Source organism: Protomyctophum bolini (assembly GCF_963924005.1).
Source record: "Protomyctophum bolini genome assembly, chromosome: 3".
In the NCBI taxonomy this organism is placed as follows: domain Eukaryota; kingdom Metazoa; phylum Chordata; class Actinopteri; order Myctophiformes; family Myctophidae; genus Protomyctophum; species Protomyctophum bolini.
The window spans coordinates 51,942,370-51,958,556 of NC_137864.1; the positions used below are offsets into that span (position 1 = coordinate 51,942,370).

The following is a 16,187-nucleotide window of genomic DNA, read 5'->3' on the forward strand; positions in this document are numbered from 1 at the left end:
AACAAGCTGTCTCTGCGTTATTGACAGGGATTGATGTGTCTCTGTGTGTATGGTTTATGACAGTCTGTTTCTAGCGAAAATGAACAGTAACTAATTCAGTAGCAGTAACATTAGCGTTTTCTCTCAGTCAGTTGATTCTTCATATCCATATGAGTGAAACGGCCGGTATTATTTTTCAAACACAGTTCTTATTTGAGGCGATCTAAAATGCCCCCTATGGGGATTATTTACAATGCAAATAAAAAGTACATGTGGATTTGCCGATATTGACACCCAGACTATATCGTTTCCATCAATTCCATGTTGAAAATTGTGCGTACATTTCCAAACATTTTTCACAGAAATCTGCAAGCTTTGTTGCAACTTTTTTGTAATTTGTAATTCTTTGTATATTTAAGTTATTCGTCATATCTGCCGAGCAATCTGTGATTACAAAGAGTGAAAGGCAAACAACGGAATGACTCATAATAAACCAAGGAGATGTTCGTCTTTATGGTGACGGACATATAATGGAGACTTAAATTATAATCTTTCAAGACCGATTGATTGGTGTCTGTAGCCACACTAAACACATTGGCTTGCCTTTGAAGTCTGTAAAAAGATAGTCCATTTTTCCATCTTTGCTGAAATGTACGATTTTCTTGGTCAATCTTTCTCCTCAAGACTTTTCCTTCCTTCCCTGTTCCCTCCACCATGACGTCATGTGGCCTAAAAAGGAGCTCTTGCCAGTGGTGAGAGCGCGCTCTACTGGCGGACGGTTGTAATTTAAATGGACCATGGAAAGTTGTGTGTATTTAACTTAACAGAGTCCTTGCAGAGGGCAGACAGGTCACTCACCAGGCGGATGAGCTGTCTGTCCAGCCAGCGCAGCACGTCTGGCCCCTCCTCCGACTCCGCCCTGAACACGCCCAGGCGAGCCATGAGGACGGCCGACGCCTCCTGGTCGAACGACGTCTCGATGTGTTGGATCTGAGTCTGGGCGTCGGCCCAGCTGGGAGAGAGAGAGAGAGAGAGAGAGACACAGAGAGAGAGAGAGAGGGAGAGAGAGAGAGAGAGAGAGAGAGAGAGAGAGAGAGAGAGAGAGAGAGAGAGAGAGAGAGAGACGTCAGTAATCCTGGTCACTATACTGCCTCCCCCTGGCCAGCCGGGGCGCCTGATGGAGGGGAAAGGAACTGGTTGGAATAACGTGTTCCTTCCACGCGCTCTACGTCCAACCAGGGAAACTCCCCCCTTGTCAGGTGTAAAGGAGCAACTTGGACACTCAGGCATGAAGGAAGCATGAGTTCAAGTCCGTTGCTCTCCCCTTGTCCCCCATATATGGGGACTAGGTTGGTCTCCCCTTGTCCCCCATATATGGGGACTAGGTTGGTCTCCCCTTGTCCCCCATATATGGGGGACAAAATCGTGGGATAAAAAAATATATAAAAAAAGACGTCAGTCAGGGCAGAGGCCTTAGATATAGACAAGAGTTACGCAAACTGCGTTCACTTCAGTCCAATGGAGGCTCTCCTACATAGACTTCTATTGAGAATGGAAGTAGGCAGAAATGCATTGGACTCACAGGGCAACAGCCCAGCTTTAATGATCTTAAATCACTTTGTTTTAGATTGTTTTGTATAGTAATCGTACAACATTAAAGAGACTTTAGTTGTTACTGTACGATACTTTAAAACAGTTGTCATGTTGCACACATGCTTTAAATAAAATAGCTCTTATTTGCGCCGCCCCTCGTTGAAAACAATGTATTTCCAACTCCAGCTTGTCTCAGTTCAGGCTGCATGAACAGCGCTCGGTTTCTGCCCCCTCAATGTCGCAATTCTTCTATTAGATGACTTTCATGACAGCCTAAGTACAAATATAATTCATGAAAAGCTACTACAGTGAAGTCTGTTCACAGAAGTTGTTGTAGGATAATGTGGGGATTATCTGACGAGGTACCATTTGAGTGGGCAAAACCTTACATTATACTAAATAATACTAAATTGTTTATAGGGTCAATATAAGTAAAATAATATAGCCTTTCTACAGGAGTATCTTTTTATATTTTTCCAAAAAGAATACAAACAGCCAATAGCATATATTACAAAGTTATTCCCCTCACTGGTGACAATTCCGGGAAGAAAAACGGGCAAGCACCGGGGCGAGTCTTCCGGTATTCCTCTGGAGTGGTGGAACCCGAGAAGGCCAGGTGAGTGTGTGTGTGTGTGTGTGTGTGTGTGGGAGGAGGTGTGTGAATGACGCACGCATGTGTGGGACCTTAATGTCGACTGAGCAGCACAATGGAATCTATAGAGCAAACATCCTTTTCAACAAGGCCAATATTGACTCGCTGACGGCTAGAGGACTCTCTACTTACTGCTGTAAGTAACCGATATGGTTTCTGCTTTGACACGTAAGCCTTTAGCAGAAGGCCTACATTTGGCCTACATTTGTGATAGCATTTCTGTAGACTTAGATAGCATTTGATACAGACTTATAGCATGTTATGTAGACAGCACTATAATTGCATTGTATATAGTCATAGCACGTCATAGTACATATGTATATCATAGTAGTATATATGTATAGTTTCATTATATAGATATTGCACTGTTACGTTCTTAGCTTACGCATGTTTCATGATAAATGTTTTCATGTGATGTATTCCCATGCTTTTTTGTTCTTGCTTAATGTAAGTCGCTCTGGATTAAGAGCGTCTGATAAATGCCTAAATTGTAAATTGTGTTCTATGGCTTTTCCTTTTTTTGTAGCGCGAGTGCCACGCTACGAGCTTGTAGGTCTGCTATTTTGTTTTTTAACGTGACAATATGGCGCAAATCATTGAAAATATATTCTTTCAGGTTTTAACTCAAATATTTGCTTCTGGGGGGGGGGGGGGGGGGGGTCCCTGGAACAACATATTTTCAGATGGGGGGTCGACGGCCAATTACATAAAATCTTGGGGGTCCTTGACATGAAAATGTTTGAGAACGACTGACATAGAAACATGGGGTTTTAACCCTGTGAGAACGACTGACATAGAAACATATGGTCAGGATTTAGAAGGCATTTGTGGAATCGTTCCCAGGTCAAAATGGGTTAACCCATTTTGGTGGCGGAAACCCCCTTTTGGTGTTAGCATTTTGCTATGCTTTAGCTATTGAAAAATAGCAGATCTACAAGCTCATAGCGCGCCACAGAGTGGCGCGCTACGAGCTTGTAGGTCTGCTATTTTTGAAAAAAATCGAAGAACGACTGACTATAGAAACATAGCTTTGTCAGAAAACTGTCAGGATGTAGAAGAACATTTTTATAGAATCTGATCTCAGGTCAGAATGGGTTAAAGCCAATGGTTTAGTCAGTTAATATGGCAGTTGTCTTACTTCCTGGCGATGGTGCTGACGCGGACCCTCTTCTGCGTGCTGGAGTGCTGGTACTGGGTCACGAACTGGACCGCCCCTCTGCCGCCCTGGGGGATGGGTGCATTGTGCTGCACACACACACACACACACACACACACACACACACACACACACACACACACACAAGGGAGACAGTCAGTAAGAATGCTCACAATCGGTTCTTTCTTTAACCTCCTACTGGCAGTGTGCAGAGATCAACCATATGTGACCAGATTTGACTGAGGGACTGAGATTGGATTGTTTTAAAATATTCATGTCATATGAAAGCAGGGAATCATAGCTTCAATTTGACATATTGGTTGTTCAGTTTGACCCACCGGTTTTGGAGATATGGCTTATAGAGTAAATGTCTTGCAGAGAAACAGCGAGTTGAGAAAACAGGCTTGAAAGGTTCACTTCTGTGGACTCTAACATTACACCTATAGCTACATGTTTAAGCATTTATTTCATATTTACATGTCTTCTGTGGTCTCTAACATTACACCTATAGCTACATGTTTAAGCATTTATTTCATATTTACATGTCTTCTGTGGTCTCTAACATTACACCTAGCTACATGTTTAAGGATTTATTTCATATTTACATGTCTTCTGTGGACTCTAACATTACACCTATAGCTACATGTTTAAGGATTTATTTCATATTTACATGTCTTCTGTGGTCTCTAACATTACACCTAGCTACATGTTTAAGGATTTATTTCATATTTACATGTCTTGTGTGGTCCCTAACATTACACCTATAGCTACATGTTGAAGCATTTATTTCATATTTACATGTCATCTGTGGACTCTAGCATTACACCTAGCTACATGTTTAAGGATTTATTTCATATTTACATGTCTTGTGTGGTCTCTAACATTACACCTAGCTACATGTATAAGCATTTATTTCATATTTACATGTTGATTTCAGCTCTGACACTCATTTCAGACGTGCTCTAGTATGTGAAGAGTCTGCCTGTGCTATTAACTCATTTAATAAAAAGGGGGAAAAAAAGGATTTTCTCCTCTGGTGAAAAGCTGGAATTTTGGCAGGCTCAGTCAAATCTGGTCACATAATTAATATATAACTGGATTTTGTGATAAAATAGATAAAGAACAACCTGAAAATTGCAAGATAACTTCTCAGACGAGCTTACAAAGATAAGGCTATAACCAACGTATGTACATCTTTGTGTGTGTTTTACCTGGTTCACTATTTCAAAGTACATGGCCAAAGTAGTGGAGGAGTCCAGGCCGCATATCTTCCACTGGCTGGTCCCGCCGACACCCATCTCCTACACAGAGATAAATATAATATATTATAAATACACCAATCTCCTACACAGAGATAAATATAATATATTATAAATACACCCATCTCCTACACAGAGATAAATATAATATATTATATAAATACACGCATCTCCTACACAGAGATAAATATATCAGTGAGTACAGTTGACAGACAACCATCTCCTACACAGAGCAGAGATATAAATAAATATGTCAGTGAGTACAGTCGATCGTTTGTGAGAAGGAGGAAGGAAGGAATGTGATGACGGTGACTCACGTTCTCCGAGATGCAGGGACCCTTAGCGTTTAGGGAGACGCAGGGGCCGATGGCCCCGCACACCTTCAGCTCCCTCGACGTCTGCACACAAACACACGATACATTTAGAAATCAATCAATTGCATTTTTATTATAGCTGCTTTTCTCAAAGCGCTCAAAGTGCTCAAAGCGCTTTACAAAGGGTTCATTCATGCATTGGGAGGTGAAGCGACCAACAGTCGACTTCCCACATTTCCCACACCGACGGTGGCGAGTTGCCACACCGACGGTGGCGAGCTGCCACACGAGGCACCAACCGACTCATTGGAGGCGACGTGGCGTTCAGAGTCTTTGCCCGTGAAGGACACACTTCGACATGTCGACACGACAGGAGGAGGAGCCGGGATTCGAACCGCCGACCCAGGGGGTCAGTGGACGACCGACCCGCTGACACCTCCTGTAGCCACAGGCTGTACATATTTTACTCGATAAGATATAAGTACTACTGAACTGAATGCCATTAACTCGGTTAATTAACTCAGAGTACGACTGCTAACGGAGTATCAGTTCGCCTACGTACAGTGAATGAGATTAACAGGACATTAGCACGACCAATCCACTATGAGTATATAATCTATTAGTATTCAATACGGCTCCAATTAGAAGAACATAACTATAAGAATATATTGAAACCGATCTTTAGATTAGAACCAATCTTGCAATGTAGGTTAACCCATTTTGTGCGGGAACCGCTTTTGGTGTTGGCATCATGCTATGCTTTAGCTATTGAAAAATAGCAGATCTACAAGCTCATAGCGCGCCACCGAGTGGCGCGCTACGAGCTTGTAGGTCTGCTATTTTTCTTTTAATCGAAGAACGACTGACATAGAAACATAGCTTTTTCAGAAAACTGTCAGGATGTAGAAGACATTTATAGAATCTGATCTCAGGTCAGAATGAAAACTGTCAGGATGTAGAAGACATTTTTAGAATCTGATCTCAGGACAGAATGGAAACTGTCAGGATGTAGAAGACATTTTTAGAATCTGATCTCAGGACAGAATGGAAACTGTCAGGATGTAGAAGAACATTTTTAGAATCTGATCTCAGGACAGAATGGAAACTGTCAGGATGTAGAAGACATTTTTAGAATCTGATCTCAGGACAGAATGGAAACTGTCAGGATGTAGAAGACATTTATAGAATCTGATCTCAGGACAGAATGGAAACTGTCAGGATGTAGAAGACATTTATAGAATCTGATCTCAGGTCAGAATGTAAACTGTCAGGATGTAGAAGACATTTATAGAATCTGATCTCAGGTCAGAATGGGTTAATGTAAAAGCCGCGGGTCGTCACCTTGACCTCCAGCGTGGCCCCGAAGGCCATGCGGAACTCTCCCTGGTAGTCTTTACTGAAGACGCGCTGGAACGTCTGCTTGAAGAGGGACGTGTTGAAGGAGTCTCCCATCACGATGTGGCCCCTGAGAACACAACAACAACACAGTTATTACCATGTGGCCCCTGAGAGCACAACAACACCGTTATTACCATGTGGCCCCTGAGAGCAGAACACAACAACAGATTGCTATTACACATTGCTATAGACATATAGAGCGTCGCAGTCCCTCCCCCTTTCAGAACGACAAGTGGCCCAGGAAATGAAATGCAACGCATCTCTCCCATAGGATTTTATTCAAGTATTTATTTAAAGACGGTTACGCCGCGGACAAAGTCAACTCGGATCGTGACAAATCATGACAATGAACACAATGTTTTGGGCCGATCAAATCATTAGAAAGAAGAAAATAAAGGCAGGAGACAACACTATATATATATATTTTTTTCTTATAAATTATTTGATCGGCCCCAAAACATTGTGTTCATTGTCATGATTTGTCACGATCCGAGTTGGCTTTGTCCGCGGCGTAACCGTCTTTATATAAATACTTTAAGAACTCGTCGTTCTGAAAGGGGGGGGGACTGCGACGCTCTATTAAAATGGAAAATAAATACTCGCCAGACCCGTTCAAGTGAATGTCTTAAACACAAATACAATCTGAACTAGGAAAATCAGCTTTTTGCTTCGATTCCCCGCCCCCAACCACATGGAACACTTTACAGCAAACATTGAAAATTAATACCCCAATATCCTATATGGTCAATTTAACAACCTGCTTCTGAACCTCCATACCTCAATATGTAACTGTTTTTAACATGTGTTTTGTCTCATTGTCTGTATAATATGTCTATGCCTTACATGAAGATTTGATTTGTGTTTTATACCTGCATGTCTTAAATAATTGTTTTATACAGTAGACTGTATATAATCTCGTCAGCATTGAAAATGAGGGAGAACCTCAATTGCTCTTTCGAGAATAAATAAAGGTTTCAATCAATTTATTACAAAGGGCCCCTGAGGACATACAGAACAACGACATGTTTAGTCTAAGAGTCGTACATCACAATGTGGCCCCTGAGAAGAATAACACGATAACATATCCAGGCGTTGACTCACCGAGGGGTTGCCATACCGGCCCCTGGCAGGTAAATAAAACCTTCGGGCAGGTGTTCCAAACACAACGACTTATTTAACATAGGAATCTCCCTTACTCACTCACACACACACACACACACACACACACACACACACACACACACACACACACACACACACACACACACACACACACACACACACACACACACACACACACACACACATGCACACACCCAAAGCCACAACAAAAGCTCACATTTGTAAAAGACTTAAAAGCTTTGTTTGTGAAAAGGTCGTGTTATGTCACACTTATGTCACAGGCTGGCTCGCCACGTGAAGTTTAGAGAAGCTAAAGCCTGGTTTAGAATAGATTTTGAGATGTCTTCCAAGGTAAGGCATTTAGCAACTATACGCTCTTAACCCATTCTGACCGGGCACCCATTTTGGTGTTAGCATCATGTTATGCTTTACCTATTGAAAAATAGCAGATCTACAAGCTCGTATCGCGCCACCGAGTGGCGCGATACGAGCTTGTAGGTCTGCTATTTTTGAAAAATTCGAAGAACGACTGACATTTTTAGAATCTGATCTCAGGTCAGAATGGGTTCATCAGACCAGTGTGTGTCCCGTGGAAACCTCGTATGAATCTGATCTCAGGTCAGAATGGGTTAAAAATTAAATAAAAACATTTGCCCCCAACTGGACCTGTTGGACCATCCCTGGTTGAGAAACAGTGTTCTCGTGTGGACTGACTGACTAGCCTCGGAAACACAGACGTTTTTATTTACAGGGAGAGAAAGAAAAAGTCTGGGTCCGTCCGAGTCCACTTCCATTCGGCATAGAGTAGCGCAAACGTCGCTCACTCTCTGCTGATTTCTGATCGTCTGCACCTTTGTTAAGTTGACACACACGTACACACACACACACACACACACACACACACACACACACGTACACACTCCTCTCTCTCTCTCTCTGTGTCGGCGACTGTCGCTCTAATTAATTAGTCTCATGTCGTGCAGCTGCGTCTAGATTCTCCCGGCGGATCCTGCCGGGAGCTGCCTATGACATAGAAAGCAGAGGTGGACCCCAGGCTACTGACACAGAAAGCAGAGGTGGACCCCAGGCTACTGACACAGAAAGCAGAGGTGGACCCCAGGCTACTGACACAGAAAGCAGAGGTGGACCCCAGGCTACTGACACAGAAAGCAGAGGTGGACCCCAGGCTACTGACACAGAAAGCAGAGGTGGACCCCAGGCTACTGACAGGTGGACCCCAGGCTACTGACAGGTGGACCCCAGGCTACTGACAGGTGGACCCCAGGCTACTGACAGGTGGACCCCAGGCTACTGACAGGTGGACCCCAGGCTACAGTACTGACCCGGTGAGGTTGGATAAGCACTTCATCTCCAGAAGGCCGGACTGGTCCAGAGCACAGGCGTAGATGTCGATGCAGTGTCCGTTCACAGCGGAGCGGTTTGACAGAGCCTCGTAGTACTAAGAGACACAGACATAAATAAATAACACCATGTTTAGTAAAACTAGAACATGGGGATCATTTTAGACATGAATCAATCTAATCCTCTACCCAGATAAAACTGTACAAAATAGTGATGCACCGAAATATTGGGCCTCAGAAAATATTCGGCATTTTAAGAAAATATATCACCGAATAGTGTATGCAGTTAATGCATTCAAAAGAGCTGAATAAACCCATAAGTGATTATTATTATTGTATAGTTAAGTTTTGCCATAACCATTTATTTTGCCATAAATCAAGTAGCTTTAAGGTACGGCCATGACAGCAATGGTAGGCAAAAATATGTATAATATTAATCATATTCGGATATTCGGTATTCGGCCAAGAATTTCCCTTTCGGTGCATCCCTACTATACAAAACACAATATAGGCAACAGTCTTATGCACACCTGTATGCTCTGAGGTGCGTGCGTAAGTCAGGGCTCAATGTACTCAGAAGAATGCACATAAAGTGCACAAAGACACAACAAGAATCATTTTGGACGTTCCAGATGCCTGAAGAACGTCTTTGACCAAAACATTGCCTATAAATAAAGTTCGTATTGAAAGCGCAAGACGGTGTGCGGGTCTGTGTGCACTTTTATGTGCATTCTTCCGAGTACCAAAAACACAAGATAAAATTAATGATTTTATCTTGTGTTTTTATACAATTGTATCTGAAATTATCCAAAACACCAGATTGACGCTATAACGTGTTTAATATTATGCCATATGTGGTGGTTAAATATTAACCACTAATCAAAGCAGGGCCAGCCCTATCGCTTACAGCGTTAGATAAAATACAAACTGTGCCGTTTTGTTTATCATCACAACACAGAATTCTCAGAAACTAAAAAGAAAAAAAAAACGGAATGTGCAGTTAGTGTTTAAGTAGTCTACAGTAGTCTACAGAATTCGCTGCATTCTGGGACCTTACCATTAGCTTTAGAAACGGGTAGATTCATTGGTACTCCTGAGGAGGACAGAGTCTGTCTAGTGTGTGATTTAAAATAAATTGAAAATGAAATTCATTTTTTGTTTTACTGCCCATTATATGAAGAATTAAGACATTATTATTATTATTTTGTAAAATGACAACCATCTGTGCTGACTGTTTCTGGTTGGAGGACTATGAAAAACTGGAATTTTGTTTTGGGAAAGGTGTTTTTTGCTTTGGCAGACTTTTTATGCAGGGCGTGGGAAATAAGGCAGAATGTTTTGTTTGTGTAAAAAAAGAAAAAAAAGGGGGAATGTCAACAAAACAGATCTGTTTATTGTACACAATGCAATATTGAATGTAATGATATGGTGTGTCCTGTAAGTCCATGTGGGCTGGGCGCCTTTGGTGCATGACACAAAAATAAAGAAATCTATCTATCTATGAGATGAATGTTCAAGTGTCAGTTAGCAATGAATGCACACCAAACATCCCAGGAACTACAATTGGGTTATTGGGAGTTGGGGGAGTAGGCGTGCAAGACGTCAGTCATACTAGGGGCTTCGCAGTACTGACAAGACGTCAGTCATACTAGGGGCTTCGCAGTACTGACAAGACGTCAGTCATACTAGGGGCTTCGCAGTACTGACAAGACGTCAGTCATACTAGGGGCTTCGCAGAACTGACAAGACGTCAGTCATACTAGGGGCTTCGCAGTACTGACAAGACGTCAGTCATACTAGGGGCTTCGCAGTACTGACAAGACGTCAGTCATACTAGGGGCTTCGCAGTACTGACAAGACGTCAGTCATACTAGGGGCTTCGCAGAACTGACAAGACGTCAGTCATACTAGGGGCTTCGCAGTACTGACAAGACGTCAGTCATACTAGGGGCTTCGCAGAACTGACAAGACGTCAGTCATACTAGGGGCTTCGCAGAACTGAACGCCACAGAAATAATAAAATGATGTTAGTAAAAAAAGAACAACGGATCATGTGAGACTCGCATCAAGCTAAACGTATGCGTAGATAATAGAGAAAACCCATTATTAACCATTTTAGGCCGGGAACCCCTTTTGGTGTATCATGTCATGCATCATGTCATGCTTTAGCTATTGAAAAACAGCAGATCTACAAGCTCATAGCGCGCCACCGAGTGGCGCGCTACGAGCTTGTAGGTCTGCTATTTTTGAAAAATCGAAGAACGACTGACATTTTTAGAATCTGATCTCAGGTCAGAATGGGTTCATCAGACCAGTGTGTGTCCAGTGGAAACCTCGTATGAATCTGATCTCAGGTCAGAATGGGTTAAAGTGTAAAAAAGGGTATTTTATGTATGAATTTTAATATGTATTTATGTCTGTTGTGAGTCTGGCGTAGAGGATTTCATCCTGTTCTGGTGGAAATCTTTTCAATACATTTAAATAAATAAAATTTCAATAAAGTCACCTTGGTAGCTTTCTTCAGGTGGCGAGCGTTGTCCTTGGTGATGTCGTGCCAGGAGCGGATGGGGATCTTCAGCTCGTCTCCCACCACCATGCCGGGCCCCTGGGTGGGGGGCCCGCCCGTGAACAGCATCACACGGGCCCCCGTGTTGGGGTACGCGCCCTGGGGAGAGAGAGGGAGAGAAACCAGTAAGATCTCCGTTTGTCAGGCTACTGACATAGAAAGCAGAGGTCAGGGCTGGGCAACTTTGACGATGGAGAGGGCCACTATATTTCCACACTCACTCCAGAGGACCAAATTGCTGTTGTAACAAAAATAGCAGATCTACAGCCTGGGGTTCACCTATGCTTTCTATTTGTCAATATAAACATGATAATGTCTTCCTTCCAGATGCTTAAGGCAGGTGTGGATGCTTTGCTGCCCAAGGGATGTATACAGATAAACTGGAAGTCTCCCACTTATCCATGTTTCAAGAGAGGTGTGTGTGTGTGTGTGTGTGTGTGTGTGTGTGTGTGTGTGTGTGTGTGTGTGTGTGTGTGTGTGGGTGTGTGTGTGTGTGTGTGTGTGTGCGTGTGTCTTTTGTATTGTTTGTATTGTTGTTAAGTTTATACTTTTCTGTCATTTGATGTCTGTTATTGTCATCATAAAATCCATATAAACAGCTAAAACAAATCCCATAATAAATCCAATTTGCAGACAGAGACAGAGAGCAGCACCTCATGATGCAAGACAAGGAAACCTGGGACACAGGAATACACTCGATGTATTCCTGCACAGACATGTTCACAGTCATCAGGATAGGGTAACCACTATCTCAGATTCCTCACTCAATAATGACATAGAATTATCTTTGAATGAATATGAATCAGATATAACGTTACGGTACATGTACTGTACTGTATGTGTGCTGGCCAAACACTAGCTATAATTGTACAAAACAATAGATATTAACAATTCACAAAACAGCATTGGATAAAACACAAACGCATGTTTATCTGATAAAAAGCGTTTTTTTTTTTTTGTTTCTGAGAATTATCTTCATCACACGACACAGAATTCTCAGAACCAAAAAGGGGAAAGTGCCTATACTCCAGTTATGAGCTGAATGTTTACACGTCAGTCTGTCAGTTAACAACGCACAGGAACTAAATTGGGTTTGGCTTGCGGTGTGCCGCCAGTAAGGCAGGGCCGAGTCAGTCAGACATATTTACCGGGATGGCTGATAGTCAGGTCCCGTCAGCGGTTTATAGACACACAGAACCGTAGGAGCATCCTGAAACTCTTCTGTCCTGACAACAAGAACCTAACCAGTGTTGTTTTCTAAGAAGAAACATGTTCATTTTTCACTGACGAAAGCTAAATGGAAACTAAATGAAAACTAAGCTATGATGACTATGAAGACTAAATATATTGACAATTTCGTCAACAAATAAAAACTAGGAAGAGAAATTAAAATGTTAGGAAGGGACTAGTGGACAAGAGATTCAGTATAGGTCATTTCATTTTACACTTGGTTGCATGCTGAAAATAGCCGATCTACAAGCTCACAACGCGTCGACGCGTTGTGAGCTTGTAGATTGGCTATTTTCAGCATGTGCAAAGATCTGTCATTACGACGAATACATTTTAGTCGACTAATTCAACCGTAGATTTAGTCGACTAAAATCACAAGACATTCAGTCGACTAAAACTAGACTAAACACTAGAACATTCCAGGTGACTAAAATGTCACTAAAACTAAATGAAAACCATTCAAAAGACTATGACTAAAACTAAAAAACACTTAAGAACATCCTGACAACAAGAACCTAACCAATCTAAAGTGACACGTGGTCACCCTTTGTTCTGTGTCGTATATTGTAGATAAGAACTGCAGGGTGAAACATTGGACTCCAACACCACCATGTGCAACAGCTGTTCTGTCACCGTCAGTTTGACATTAAAGTACGGGCAATTCTCTTTAAAGGAGAATTCCATACTAGAATGCTTTCTTACCTTTATGTGTAGTTACCCCACCCCCTTAGATAGCATTTCTGTAGACTTAGATAGCATTTGATACAGACTTATAGCATGTTATGTAGACAGCACTATAATTGCATTGTATGTAGTCATAGCACGTCATAGTACATATGTATAGCATAGTAGTATAGATGTATAGTTTATATGTATAGCTTCATTATATAGATATTCCACTGTTACTTTCTTAGCTTACGCATGTTTCTTGATAAATGTTTTTTATGTTCATGCTTTTTTGTTCTTAAATCGCTCTGGATTAAGAGCGTCTGCTAAATGCCTAAATTGTAGTGTTATTATTGGCTATTTCCCCTACCATAAGGCCTCAATGAATTGAATTGAATGGGGCATTGGGGTGTTGTGCTAATTCGCTTATTTCCATCGCTTTTTTTGTATACATCCTCTTTTCATGATGTAAATAGTATCCCAAGCGGCACACTAAATAAGTGAAATAGCACAAAAACCAACCCGCATTGAGGCCTTATGGTAGGGGAAATAGCCAATAATGCACTTTTGCACAAAATAACACCTGGACCTTTTTGGTGGGGACGTAACAACTACACATAACACCTGGACCTCTTTGGTGGGGACGTAACAACTACACATAACACCTGGACCTCTTTGGTGGGGACGTAACAACTACACATAACACCTGGACCTCATCGGTGGGGACGTAACAACTACACATAACACCTGGACCTCATCGGTGGGGACGTAACAACTACAAATAACACCTGGACCTCATCGGTGGGGACGTAACAACTACACATAACACCTGGACCTCATCGGTGGGGACGTAACCACTACACATAACACCTGGACCTCTTTGGTGGGGACGTAACAACTACAAATAACACCTGGACCTCATCGGTGGGGACGTAACCACTACACATAACACCTGGACCTCTTTGGTGGGGACGTAACAACTACAAATAACACCTGGACCTCATCGGTGGGGACGTAACAACTACACATAACACCTGGACCTCTTTGGTGGGGACGTAACAACTACAAATAACACCTGGACCTCATCGGTGGGGACGTAACAACTACAAATAACACCTGGACCTCATCGGTGGGGACGTAACAACTACACATAACACCTGGACCTCATCGGTGGGGACGTAACAACTACACATAACACCTGGACCTCATTGGTGGGGACGTAACAACTACACATAACACCTGGACCTCATTGGTGGGGACGTAACAACTACACATAACACCTGGACCTCATTGGTGGGGACGTAACAACTACACATAACACCTGGACCTCATCGGTGGGGACGTAACAACTACACATAACACCTGGACCTCTTTGGTGGGGACGTAACAACTACACATAACACCTGGACCTCTTTGGTGGGGACGTAACAACTACAAATAAAGGTAAGAAAGCCTTCTAGCATGGAATTCTCCTTTAAGAAGAATCACACTGGTGTGAAGTGAGGGGCGCTCTTTCTTATCGTCATACATCATCACGCATCGCCATGCGTCACATTACGTGTTCAGCCAATCAGCTGTGCTCCAACGGACAGACAGCCACACAAAGACGTGCACAGGAGTCTATGGACTTTATTTGCTTCAAAGGGCAGACTGACTAGACTACACTACACTTCTTGACGTCTCCCGTTCAGAATATTACGTGACAAAGTCTCCAAGTGCAGAAGGCTGCAGGGAGAGGCCAGACATTTTGACAGAGCAGTTCAGTCAGTTGTTGTTACAACAGACACGGTGAAATACACGGTGAAATACTCTGTGTTGATTTAACTACGAGATTGTACTCTGTGTTAAATACAGGAACTACTGGGATAGTTGTGTGACAACCAGGAGATAATCTGTGATGATATATTAGTACCCACTCAATGCAAACGTTAACACAGCGTAATTAAGAGCTGGCGAGCTGCCTGGGATTAATTTGTACTTTGTACAAAATCCCGATCATCCAAAAAGCGCATTAGCGTTTAAATTCATTCAGCACGGCCTCAGACTAATTAGGCAACAGGAGGAGGAGAGTAAATGGTGCATTTATATAGCGCCTTTATCCAAGGCGCTTTACATAGATGGTGCATCACATTCACCCATTCACCCATTCACACACACACACACACACACACACACACACACCTTTATATAGATTGTGCATTAGATTCACCCATTCACACACACATTCACACACCTTTACATATATTGTGCATTACATTCACCCATTCACACACACACACACACACACACACACACACACACACACACACACACACACACACACCTTTACATAGACTGTGCATTACATTCACCCATTCACACACACATTCACACACCTTTACATAGATTGTGCATTACATTCACCCATTCACACACACACATTCACACACCTTTACATAGACTGTGCATTACATTCACCCATTCACACACACATTCACACACCTTTACATAGACTGTGCATTACATTCACCCATTCACACACACACACACACACACACACACACACACACACACACACACACACACACACACACACACACACACACACACACACACACACACACACACATTCACACACCTTTACATAGATTGTGCATTACATTCACCCATTCACACACATTCACACACCGATGGCGGCGGAAACCATGCAAGGCACCAACCAGCACATCAGGAGCAATCAGGGGATCAGATTCTTGCTCAAGGACACTTCCGACACTAACTCTGGGGGAGGAGCACCACAGGGATCGAACTGGGAACCTTGCGGTTACCATCCAGCCCACTCTACCGCTGAACCAGAGTGATCTATTATGTAATAAGTGCTATAGGTTTAGCCGGAGAGAAAGGCTGTAACA

The 16,187-nt window shown here is 42.6% G+C and overlaps 1 protein-coding gene across 2 annotated transcripts in view; it reads right to left on the reverse strand.

Moving 5' to 3' along the window:
- LOC308312904 (protein transport protein Sec23A) overlaps positions 1-16,187 on the reverse strand; it is a 45,564-nt gene that overhangs the window by 10,676 nt on the left and 18,701 nt on the right. For both annotated transcript variants that reach the window (XR_013963821.1, XM_080759676.1), the window contains exons 8-14: positions 11,341-11,499; positions 8,817-8,932; positions 6,295-6,418; positions 4,957-5,037; positions 4,592-4,681; positions 3,363-3,469; positions 838-991 (exon numbers count right to left, since the gene is read on the reverse strand). Coding sequence is in view for 1 of the 2 variants with exons in the window: in XM_080759676.1 (XP_080615802.1) it covers positions 838-991; positions 3,363-3,469; positions 4,592-4,681; positions 4,957-5,037; positions 6,295-6,418; positions 8,817-8,932; positions 11,341-11,499 (831 nt within the window). In the remaining variant the exon portion in view is untranslated. The remainder of the gene's footprint in view (positions 1-837; positions 992-3,362; positions 3,470-4,591; positions 4,682-4,956; positions 5,038-6,294; positions 6,419-8,816; positions 8,933-11,340; positions 11,500-16,187) is intronic.